At 55.2% G+C, this 12182-nt stretch overlaps 1 protein-coding gene across 1 annotated transcript; it reads left to right on the top strand.

Annotated features, from left to right (window-relative positions):
• Positions 1-2161: 2161 nt before the first annotated feature.
• On the top strand, positions 2162-8650 carry PLAU (plasminogen activator, urokinase). Its single transcript, XM_012934249.2, has 11 exons — positions 2162-2300; positions 2498-2584; positions 2959-2992; positions 3147-3254; positions 3821-3995; positions 4151-4242; positions 4560-4782; positions 5009-5157; positions 5870-6010; positions 6484-6632; positions 7578-8650. The coding sequence occupies exons 2-11, from the start codon at positions 2528-2530 to the stop codon at positions 7776-7778; spliced, it is 1329 nt and encodes a 442-aa protein (XP_012789703.2). The 5' UTR covers positions 2162-2300; positions 2498-2527; the 3' UTR covers positions 7779-8650.
• The last annotated feature ends 3532 nt before the right edge of the window (positions 8651-12182 follow it).

Here is a 12182-nt window from a genome sequence, read left to right as displayed (position 1 = left end):
CAAAGAAATTTATAACACAGGACAGAAATGATAACTGTCCTCTTTTTTTTTTTTTTAGGCAAGAAAAAGTAAGAGAGGAGGAAATTTCCAGAGTTTCCCCAAAGGGCTCTGTTCGTACTTGTTTATTCATAATAAAACAGATTCATTCCGAATAAAGCCCCCGTGTGAACAAGGCATGCCCCAAGTGCAAAGGCAGAGATGAGGAGATTTAAGATGTAGTCCCTTGCCTTCACGGAACCGAGAATCACTGAGAAATAGTACAGCAGGGAAAGCACCTGCTTGCATGCGGCCAGCCCCAGTTCCATCCCCAGCACCGCATATGGCTTCTCTGAGGTCTGCCAAAAGTGCTCTCTAAGCATCAAGTCAGGAGTAAGCCCTGAGCACAGCCAGAGGTAATCCCTTCTCCCCAAAAGAGAATTGAAAGTCCAACTGGACTGGTGCCCCTGAGATGACCAGAGATTTCAGAGTGTGCTAAAGATCACTGAGTGGAAGGGGAGGTTCTTTGAGGAGCTGGAGGTGCAAGGTCCAGGTGGAGAGGGGGGGAGGAGTGTCATACAGCATAACGGTCTCCACCTCTTTGTCCAGGAGGAAATGAGGTCACCCTGCTCTCAGGAAGCAGCATGACAGCCTCCAGCCAAGTAATGGGGAGTCATGAGCGCTGCAGAGAGCCCTGTGAATCACGGTGGGCAACTGGGAATTTCCTGATCACTAACCTAGGAGTTTCGGTTAAGTCCCCGGGCTGCACCCTCTGTTTACATTTGATCACGTTTATTTACAATTAATGCTTCTACGCTCCAAACAGAACCTGTCAGGCTGCTGGAGGAAGTAGCGAGGCTCTGAGGCCCGCAGCTGCTGACTCAGTCCACTCGCTCACTCTCCCTCCCAGAGGCTGGCAGTTTAATCCAGCCAGAAATTCTCCAGGGAGGATGTAGGTCACCTGTGTCCCCAAGGATGGAAACTTGCACTTTCCCAGGCCCCAGGCAGGGCCCCTGAGACCTCTGAGGGCCTCTTTTCTTCCTGCTGCCCCCTCTGTCCCCGTCCACAGAACCCAGCTTTAAGGTCAGATCTGGCAGGTGGGGAAAGGGTCTCAGGTCCCTGCAGTCTGATCTCTTTTTGGGGGGCTGGGGGGTCACACCCAGCAGTGCTCAGGGCTTACTCCTGGCTCTTTGTTCAGGGATCACTCCTGGTGATGCTCGGGGACCATGTGCTGTGCTTGGGTTAAAGGGGGTAGGGTGGGGTCTGCACCTGCACAGTCTCTGAGCACTGTCCTAACGGAGGAAAGGGCGGGAGTGACAAAGCTGCCGAGGCTCCTCAGGGCTCCCTTGAATGTGCCAGAGCTGCTGGTGCATGTGTGTCCATAAATGGACAAGGTCACTTTCAGGCTAGAAGTTCTGCGGGATTTGTTTACACATCGTCAGTTTTCTTTAGCACCTAATCTAACTTGATAAGCAATCTCCACCTTTCCCCAGGCCCTTCTGGCCACTTTCTCCCTGTGAGAACAGGGCCTAACCCAATGGAAAACTTCTCAGCAATGTCCACTTTCCACATAAGACTTAAACGCCCTCAACACTGTAAGCAACAAATTCAGCTTTGTTTGCGCCTGTCGTTCCCTTGGTGGTTTTAAACGTATTTTTATCATTTATTTTGGTGTTGGGGCCACACCTCACGCTTGGTCCTCCTGAGAGGCTGTGTTCGGACCCACCTGCAGAGCATGGACCGGCGCCCTCTGTGCCACAACTGTCCCCAGCCCTTGGCAACAATATCAGATTTTCTGATGCGTGATATTCGACGGGGACCCTTCTTAGCACTCTGACTTCAGTTTGTGACAGCTATGCCCTTCGTGCGGACTATGCCCTGTACTCGCAGGCTGTTGAGGGCAGGGCTCGAAGAAGGGCTGATAAGGCTGATAGGGCTGATAAGCCTTGGAGGACCGATGCGCGAAGGACAGACACAGACAGCGAGTTTTTATGAGGCCCTCTTTCCTCTCTGCAAATCTGGGTCTGAAGCCCAGAGGCGGGGCCCAGGGCGATGAATGGGAGGTGTTGAGCGAAGACCTCTCTCCATCCTTCCTTGGGGACCGCGCGGGCTCGGAGCGGGAGGGGGGAGGGAGAGAGGGAGGGAGCGCTGGGCGGGGCCGGGCAGGGCGGGTCCTAATAAAGAGCCCGCGCCGAGCACCGGCAGCCCTGAGTCGAGAGCCGAGAGCCCAGAGCAGAGAGCCCAGCTCCCTCCTGTCTTTCGGTGTCGACTGGTTCCTGCCCAACGGAACCGACAGGGTTCGGCGCGCCTCCCGCTGCAGCTCGGTAAGTGCGGGTGCGGCTGAGCGCGCAGGGCAGCTCTGGGCAGCGGCCTCCTCCCCCCGCAGCCCTGCCCGCGGGCTCTCGGGTGCCTGTGCAGGTCCTGGCGGCGCCGGGCCCGGGTTTGCCGGCCCGGGAGGCCCGGGGCCCCTGCAGGAGCCCGGCCCGCCGCGCGCGCCTCTGACCTGGGCTTCCGTTTCCAGAGCGCACGCTAGAGCGCCAGTGTCCAGGCCATGAGGGTCCCGCTGGCCAGCCTGCTCGTCTGCTCCCTGGTCGTGAGCCACTCCCAGGTGAGTGGCTTCTCCGCTGTGACTTACGCGGGCGGGAGGTGGCCGGCACCGGGCAAGGAAGGGGCTGCCCTCGGACTAAGGACCCGCCTGAGCAAGCGGGATCGTTTGGGCTGCGGTGGCGTTTCTGAAAAGATTAAGGGGGTTCTGCAGTTACCAAGGAGGACGACCCCCGAGGGGGGCCCAGCTGCAAGCGCTCGAGCGGGAAGCTTGATTGAGTTCTTCCTGCTCTGGTCTGGAAGCCTGTTCTGTCTGGACAACTAGTTGCAACTAGTGAGCCGAGAGGAGGGTGCTGGGGGGAGTGTGAGTTTAGGGATTAGGGCCAGTTTACCCCCAGCATGGGCCTGTCATGACCTTGCCTTCACCCCCTCTCCTAGGGTGCGCATGGATATCGACGGAGGTCCCATTCAAGTGAGTACCCCTCACCCTTGCACCCTCTCCTGAGTCTGGGGAGAGATAGACTGGTGGGAACACCTGGGGATGCCTTCTCCCAGCCCTGCTGCTGGGCTGGCCCCCTCCTGTCCTTCTCCGCCTTTCCCTGCTTACCCTCCTTTGTCACCCCCAGCGGACTGTGGCTGTCTGAACGGAGGCACCTGTGTGTCCTACAAGCATTTCTCCTACATTCGTGGCTGCCTCTGTCCAAGCAAATTCGAAGGAGAGCACTGTGAGATAGGTATGGGCTTTTGGGGAGAGGAGGGCTGCACACTTGGGCGGGAGCTTCAGGGTGACCCGACGAGGGCCCGGGAGTGAGCGCAGCTTGATTCAGGGGCGACTGTGCCGAGATGGGAGCAGGGCGGGGCAGTGTAGGACTCAGGGATGAAGAGGGGAGCATAGAGCAGGGAGGGTGCTTGCCTTGCATGCAGCCGACCCCAGTTCAATCCCTGGCATCCCATATAGTGCTCTGAGCAATGCCAGGAGTAATCCCTGAAAACAGAACTAGCGGTGACCCCTGAGCATTGCCAAGTGTGTCCCCAAAACAATATCAAGCAAACAAAAACCTCAACATAAGTAAATAGTAAAAGGCTCAATACAGAACAAACCCTCTTTTTAAAATAAGAGAGTGGGCAGGAGTGAGAAGGTGATGGGAGGTGGAGAAGGCCTTCATCGCTGGGTCACGTACACATGGTGACCACACACACTGGGGGTGGTGCAGCCCCGTTCTGGTCTTCTACCAGTTTTACGGCACGTAAAGCTGAAGGCTATCCTAGATGCCCATCTGAACTTCTCTTCCCTCCCTAGACACATCAAAAACCTGCTACCACGGGAATGGCCACAGGTACCGAGGGAAGGCGGACACGGACATCATGGGCCGGCCCTGCCTGGCCTGGAACTCTCCGGCTGTCCTGAAGAACACGTACCATGCCCACAGACATGATGCAGTTCAGCTGGGCCTGGGGAAGCACAATTTCTGCAGGTGAGACAGAGTGGTGAGGCTCTGCTGGTGTCCTCCCAGACCCCCACCCTCCCGTGTCCATCCCTGTTTCCAGAGCGCTGGCCAAAGAGAAGCAAGCCAGGCTGCTGGCTGAGTATTTTCTGGTGGATGCCAACTCCCTTCTCTAATGTTGCCAGGAACCCTGACAATCAGAGATGGCCATGGTGCTATGTGCAGGTGGGCCTAAAGCAGCTGGTCCAGGAGTGCAAGGTGCAAGACTGCTCCGCAGGTGAGTGCCACTGGCCTGCCACAGACCCACATGTCCCCTTAGTCCATCCCAGGAGGCAGGAAGAAGGAGCTTGCCTGCCCCAAAGAACTGGGAGTTTGGGAGGTCAGAGGATGAGGGAAGGATGCTTCTTTGGTTTTCTGGGACACACCAATGGTTCTGGGACAGGGTAGGGCACTTGGGACAGTGCTTAGGAGACCGTGCCATGCTTGTCATGGCCCCTGAGCCTTCTGCATGCAATGCATGTGCGCCAGCCCCTTGGGGAGAGGAATGCTCTATCCAGCCTGCATCCTGAAGGGCCTCTCTTTCTTCTCTCTCAGGAAGAAGGCTTTTCTCGACGCCTGCAGTGAAGCCAGAGTTCCACTGTGGCCAGAAGTCTCTGAGACCCCGCTTTAAGATCGTTGGCGGGGATCACACCTACATTGAGAACCAGCCTTGGTTCGCGGCCATCTTCCGGCGCCACCGCAGTGGCTCGGTCACCTACTTGTGTGGTGGCAGCCTCATCAGGCCGTGCTGGGTAGTCAGTGCCACACATTGCTTTGTGTACGTCCCTCCGTCTCTCCATCTCTTCTCCCTGACCTTTCGCCTATTGCAGAACATCCCTTTCTCCGTCCTAGCGACACCCCTTCTTCAGCTCTAAGCCTGCAGCACTTCTCCTGCAGCCCCAGAGGGGGGTAGCAGTGGGGGGATGGGGGACAAGGGCCTGTTCTGTGGTGGTCTTGGGGATGGGCCTGAGATGGAGCTGGCTGACTGGGGTCACCTTCCACAGTAATAACCCGCAGAAGGAAGACTACATTGTCTACCTGGGTCGGTCAATGCTCTACTCCGCGACCCCCGGGGAGGAGAAGTTTGAGGTGGAAGAGCTCATCTTGCACGAGAACTACAGCGCAGACACGCTGGCTCACCACAATGATATCGGTGAGTGGCGACCCGTGGGCCTCCATCATCTTGACGGCGGCCGGGAAGGCTTCCAGCTGGGAGGCTGGGGCTTCGGGGAGCTTGAAGAACCTGCTTGCACATAACGAAAGGAGTGGTGGGAAAGGTTCCAAGTGGAATCACTAAGGTGTTTGTCTCTGGAGATTCTCTTTTTCCCAAACCAAAGGGTGGCCGTGGCCGTGGCCCTATGGGCCCATGGGGTGAGCTGCAACACCTTGTCCTCTGTTGCATGCAGCCTCTGTCTGTCCCAGGATATATAACTGATCTTTGCTCTGAAGTTCAGCCCAAAAAGTCACCTTTGTGAGGGCTCTTGGCAGGGGAAAACCCCAAAGAGTATATGCAGCAGTCTTCACAGCCTCAGCTGAGGCAAAGCCCTTACCATGTAGATGGGGGCCCAGAGTGATGGTCCAATGGGTAAGGCCTTGCACGTGGCTGACCTGGTTTGATCCCTGGCACCTCTGGTGAGATCTGGAGTGATCCCTGAGCTCAGAGCCAGCAGTAAGCCCTAAGCACTTCTGGTTATGGCCTATCGTTCCCCCCTTGCTATACTCCAGAAGAAAAGAGAGGACTCCTTTCGTTCAGGAGACAGGTGACCTCTGACCCTAACTGCCCTGTGGAAGGCCACCACCTGCCGCAGAGTTGGGAATGGAAGATGGTGGCCTCTGACCAGGTGATAATCTTCTCCTCCCTCCAGCCTTGCTGAAGATCAGGTCAAGCCTGGGCCGGTGCGCACAGCCATCGCGCTCAGTACAGACCATCTGCCTGCCCCCGCTCTATGGCGACAGCCGCTTTGGCACAAGCTGCGAGATCACCGGCTTTGGAAAAGAGGATCCCTGTGAGTGAGCTTCAGGGTGACCCGACGAGGGCCCGGGAGTGAGCGCAGCTTGATTCAGGGGCGACTGTGCCGAGATGGGAGCAGGGCGGGGCAGTGTAGGACTCAGGGATGAAGAGGGGAGCATAGTTTGGGGAATGATGGAGCCCTGAGGAAGGGGTGGTGAGGGTCTGGGTGTGGGGTGAAGGCTCAGACTTGGGGAGAGGAAGAAAAAGAGGGTTTTCCATATTCAGCCAGAGTCCCCAGGACAGACACTCTCGACCTAAACTCCTCTGGGACTGGAGGATAGTATAACAGGTAGGGTGCTTACCTTGCATGGACGTGGTTGACCTGGGTTCAATCCCCAGCATTCCATATGGTTCTCTGAGTCTGCCAGGAGTGATCCCTGGGTACAGAGCCCTGAGTATAGCCTCCAAACAACAACAACAACAACAACAATAATAATAGTAACCTCAACTCCTGTGTCCTGCCCATAGCTGACTATATGTACCCAGAGCAGCTAAAGATGACTGTTGTGGAGCTGATCTCCCACTCAGAGTGTCAGCAGCCCCACTACTATGGCTCTGAGGTCACCAGCAAAATGCTGTGTGCTGCCGATCCACAGTGGGAAACGGATTCCTGCCAGGTAAGAATCCTCAGGCACTCTCCATCACCCCATCCCCCACCCCCGCCCCAGCTCCAGGTGTCCCAGCTTTGGGGTGCTTCCCTTCAACTGAAGCCCTAACCTGAGAGAATCAGGAGCTCAGGTCTTTGAAGGTTTAACTCAATTTTTAATTGTTTCCCAAATATTAGTTACAAAGCCTGGTGCTCTAGCAGGCACATCAAACGAGGGTGGCAGCAAAGAAAAGGGCCCCAGATTGTGAGACAGAGAAAAGAACTTAGGGTGTGGTGTGAATGAAAAGATCAGATGCTGAAGGGAGGAGAGGAGGGCCAGCTAGCTGGTCACAGGTGAGGTTTTGGAGAGGAGGTGACTGGGGCGGGGTGATGCTGGGGGCCCACTCCCATCCCAGGGAGGAGCCCCCAAGCACTGCTGGGTGTGGCCCTAAAATAAGAGAGAGAGAAAGAGAGAGAGACACCAAAGGGATGCAAGAAGGCAGAGGGGAAGGGTGTTTCGGTTGGAAGACACAGAAATGAGATAAACAGTGACACTCCAGGATGAAGAGAAGCAGGTCCGAGTGTAAGTTGGATGGGTGGTGGGAACAGCAGGGTCTGGAAAACCAGGCAGAGGATTTGGGAGGGGCACCCCCACACTCAGCCCTGTTCAGGGCTTACTCCTGGCTCTGCTCAGGGGTCACTCCTACCTGTGCTCTGGAGATTGTATAGGGTCCAGGGATCAAACTCCAAACCTGGGTCAGCGGCCAGCAAAGCAAGTGCCCTGCCCGCTGTACTGTACTGTCTCCCCGGCCCCTGCCAAGGATGTTAGACTGAATGTGGGTAATGATTGGAAAGTCACGCAGGATTCTGACACTAGGAAGTGCTCCTTAACTCGTAGACATGTTTGGGGGTTGAGTGAATTGGTCCCCGCTCCTCAGTTCTCTCAGGCTTATTGCTGGCATCTTTGACTTCACAGGGAGATTCAGGGGGGCCGCTGGTCTGTTCCATCCAAGGCCGCCTGACTCTGACCGGCATTGTGAGCTGGGGCAGTGGATGTGCCATGAAGAACAAGCCGGGTGTCTACACCAGGGTCTCACGCTTCCTCTCCTGGATCCAGACTCACACCAGGGACGACGAGCTGGGCTGGGCCTGGTCCTCTGAGGCCCGCAGGAGCTGAGGGAAGACACGAGCACCAGTCGTTCCCCACTGACAGTCAGACAGTCATTCCTGACGAGGGGCCTCCCCCCCAGTCAGAACTGAGGAAGGTTGACTTGGGGCGCCCCCTGGGGAGCGATTCCCTTTAGCCCAGATCCAAGGCCTGGGTGCTGGCTGCCCAGCCCCGCCGCCTGCCTGGCCAGGATGGAGGGGCAGGCCTGACCTGTGGTGGTATTGACCTTCCTCAGGAAGGAGACCCCCTTGGATCTCCATGGCGTCTCCTCACCCGGGAGGAAGAAGAGCTGACTCCTCCCTGTGGAGGGTGTTCTCGTGGCCTGCTGTGGGGAAACGGACCGTTTCCCAACTAGGAAGTGTAGCAGAACTGAGGTCTCGTGAGGGAGCTTGGCCAACGTGGGAACAGCGCTTTGGGGAGGGAAGAGCCCAGTGACTGAGGGAGGAACGCTGACATTCCGTGAATGTATCGGGAACTGTGTGTGTGTTTACACACGTGTTGTGCGTGGGCTGTGTCTGTGTGAGGAGGGGCTGGGTCAGGCTGCAAGCCTCACTCTTCCCTTCAGCCCTGTGACCTGTCTGGAGAGGTCATAGGTCAACTCTGGGCCTCCAGGTGCTGAAGCCCGGGAAAGTTTATTCTGGTCCACAGCCCGCGACCGGCACTCTGCGCCTATCCACTTCCACACCCACGACCCATTTTTGTGGCCAGTTACCGCTTCAGACCTCCCAGCCTAGTTCATACCATCCTCGCTGAGTGGGGTCAGTACCACTTCTGTACACTGAATATTTAATAATTCTATTCCACTATTTTTATTTATATCTATTTTTTTTATAATTTTGAGTATCATTAAAGGTGATCATTAAAGACGATTTTCTTTTTCCTCTGAAGTCTTTGGTTGTTGTTTGTATGGGACGGAGGTAGAAGACATAAAAAGCAGAAAATGACATGGATAGTGCAGTGGGTAGGGAGGGCACTTGCCTTGCACACAACATACGGAGGCTCGATCCTTGTACCCCATATCATCCCTGTGATCATCATTCAGTGAATGCAGAGCCAGGACAGCCTTGAGTTCCGCTGGGTGTGGCCCCCAAACAAGACAAAAGGTAGAAAATGACAATGGTGGGGCCAGCCTGAAGCTTTTAGTGGGGCTGTGTTTCCGGGTCGAGTGGGGCTCTGGGGAGCCAAACCACAGTGCAGGGTCCCATAAGCACAAGAAGTGTAGGAATATAGGAAGGTGCCCAGGCCAGGGTCCCCAGCTGGGTCCACAGCACGCAGGTGGATGCCAGTTCCCAGTTCCCTCCTCGGCCGATGACTCTGTGCAACCCCATCCGTGCGCACGGTCCTGTTTAGGGTCAATCCCACCATATTTCCTTTATTGGGAGAGGATTTGGGAGTATGCCTGGTAGTGCTCAGGGTTCACTCCTTGTGGTCCTCAGGGATCATATGTGATCCTAAGGACCAAATATAGGTCAGCACATGCAAGGCAAGTGCACTAACCCCTGTGCTATCTCCACCCCCCCCTCATCCCCCCATTATATTTTCTTTGCTCTGTTCCCCAACAATCCTTGGACAGTCGTTAACTGAGAAGGATGCCTGCATGAGTGAAAACTCCTGATCCCAAACCCAGCCCAGTGTGAGACCTGGCATTCAGGGCATGGGAAAGCATTTCTAATTACAGGGTGTCAGGGGAGGGAGGGGGAGCAGGGGAGGCAGGGGATGACAGATGGACAGGGGTTGGGGGATGGGGAGAAGGGTGTTAGGGGTGCTGGCACAGGTTTCTCGGTGTGTTCATGGGACCTCTGAAAAGCCATGACTGTTCCTTCAGCAGAAAACTAAGGCTGGGTGATTGGCTAAGAGAGGGGGTGACCGTATACTTTTGAACAAAGCTTCAGTGTCTGAAGAGTTGGGGCAGGACAGGCCAACTGAGAGGGATTAGGGGGTTCCCAAATATTCAATTTCTAAACCATGTTCATGCTCTTTGGCAATGTTTCTAAGTCACCTGAGAACCTTTCAAAAATACCTGTGCCTCTAACTCCACCCAGAGAGGCTGATTCAGCTCAGGGCTGGCACCAGGCCTTGTGATGCTGGAAAAACTCCCCAGAGGTTCTGTCTGTTCAGCCCTGAATGAGATTCCTGGAGAGATGAAGGACCCAGAAAGTTCCCGCTGTGGTTGCCACGTGCTCTCTGATGAGCAGTTTCTGATGGAGGGCTCTGGGGTCTGGCTCAGAGGTTTCCTGGAAGGCGGCCTGGGTAGGCAAGACCCCGGTCTGGAGCCGTTAGTCTGTAGGACCCCACACAATCCTGTGCAGTGTTCAGAGTAGGGATGCTGCAGCCAGGTGATCTCTGTGCCTCAGTCTCCCCACCTGTGAAAAAGGAGATGACAGCATCTCCCTCCAGATTGTTCTAAGGGTTCATGAGTTCTGAACTCTCTTGGCATAATCCTGGCACCTATGGAGAGCACAAGAGCAGTGCCATAGTAGCAAAGCTATGTCAGTTGTCACAGAAAGGAAGGGGAACTCCGGATTGCACAGGTGTGTTTTGTGGGACCTGAAATTTGCCAAAAAAGTCATGATTTAACACTCAGGTGCCCAGCCCAGACTGAGTTGCTCCTCGGTCCCTGCTTTTCCCTCCAGGGGCCGAAAAATAATCTTGTTCCAACTTGAACAGCTCCAGTGCCAGGCCTCAGAGAAGCTGAAAACAGGAAGTGTGAGTCCCACCAACGGGGTTGAGCAATGACCCCTGCTATCTGCAGACCGTTTCCAGCCACCACTCCAACCCTCATCTGCCTGGTGACTCTTCCCTGAACTGAGCCCCTCAGACCTCATGCCTGTGGGTGGGAGGGGGCGGAGACTTGGCGGGGATCAGCCACTTCTCCAGCAACTGACCAGTGCTCCAGAGATTCTGTCTCATTCGCCCCAGATGCTGTGTGCTGTCAACAGCCGGTTTCACAGAAGGGACCCTCAGCTGACTGGCTGGAAGGGCAGAGAAGCTAGAGAGTGGCAGAGTTGGGTTCGAAGAAGACAGCTAGCCCAGAGGGAGCCCGAGCGCGTCCCAGAAGCAGCCCCAGAAAAGAGATGCTCATCGTTCAAGCATCCTGCTGCAGGACTCCAGGACTCCAGGCTAAACATGGGATTCCAGGGCGGCCCTATCCGCTGTACTATTGCTCCGGCCCTTAGGGAGTCACTCTTGGCGGTGCTCGGGAGACCGTCTGGGGTTTGAGGGATCAGATTCAGGTCAGCAGCCTGCAAGGCAAGCACCCTCCCCACTCTATGATTTCTTCTGCCCCCAGGCCTAGCTTAGAATTCTTTCCATCTTAGAGCCTCACACAGCCATATTTGGGGCTTGGCGCTGAGAATCGGGCTCTTGTGTGCAGGACCCTGAGAACCACTGAGCCTCTTCTTTATTTTTCTTTATTTTTTTCAGCAGGGCTGGGTGGGAGAGGGAACACCTGACAGTGCTCAGGGTTTATGACTGGCTCTGCACTCAGAAATTACTCCTGGTGGGGCGGGGGACCATATGGCGTGCCGGGGATCAAACCCGGGTCAGCTATATGTATGCAAGTTAAACACCCTACCCGCTGTACCCTCTGCTCCTATTTCTTTCCTCTCAAAAGATTCACAGACTATGCACAGACTTAGGATGGAGGAGAGCATCCATCCTAAACACCACTTTCAAAGTCAAACCCCACCCTTCTCAGGCTAACCTCAGCCTTTTCTGCTGAAATCTGGTTTCACTGAAGTGGTTTCCGTTTTCACCAGAACCTCTCCTTCTGAAATATTCCGTGACCCATTCTACTATCAGGGCTCACCCTGATTTCCCCTGTGCCCTGCCTTTTCCAAGCCCCCTGCAACCGTGCACCATCCATGCACCACACACTCTCCCACCCAAGCCCCACGCGTCACTTCCTGGCCTGCAGCAAGAGCCTGAGACTTGCTTTGAATTGGTCGGTGAGAGGAGACGCTGCCATCTTTCTCAAGCCATAATATGGGCTTAATTCAGCTCCCGGGCAACTGTAGAGCTCAGCGATATTTAGCATATTCACAGAGTTGTGTAAGTATTACCGCAATCAATTTTAGAACATTGCGTCAGCTCAAAAAGAAACCCAGGCCCACGGGCACTCACTCCTCTTCTCCCCTGTCCTCTCAACATGGAATCTACTTTCTGTTTCTGTGAGTTTGCCAGTTCTGTACATTTTCTATAAATGAACCACAGAATGTATTTTTGTTTGGTTTAGGGGCAACACCTGATGGTGCTCAGGGATTACCCTGGCTGTAATAGAGATCCCTTACATAGGGACCACTCTTGGCGGTGCTCTGGGATCATATGTGGTGCAGGGTTGGCTACATGCAAGGCAAGGCCTTACCTCCTGTACTATCTGGAATCATGTACTCAGGAATCATGGAATATATTGTT

The sequence above is a fragment of the Sorex araneus genome, chromosome 3 (genome assembly GCF_027595985.1).
Source record: "Sorex araneus isolate mSorAra2 chromosome 3, mSorAra2.pri, whole genome shotgun sequence".
Lineage (NCBI taxonomy): Eukaryota > Metazoa > Chordata > Mammalia > Eulipotyphla > Soricidae > Sorex > Sorex araneus.
This window is presented reverse-complemented; position numbering and strand designations above follow the sequence as displayed.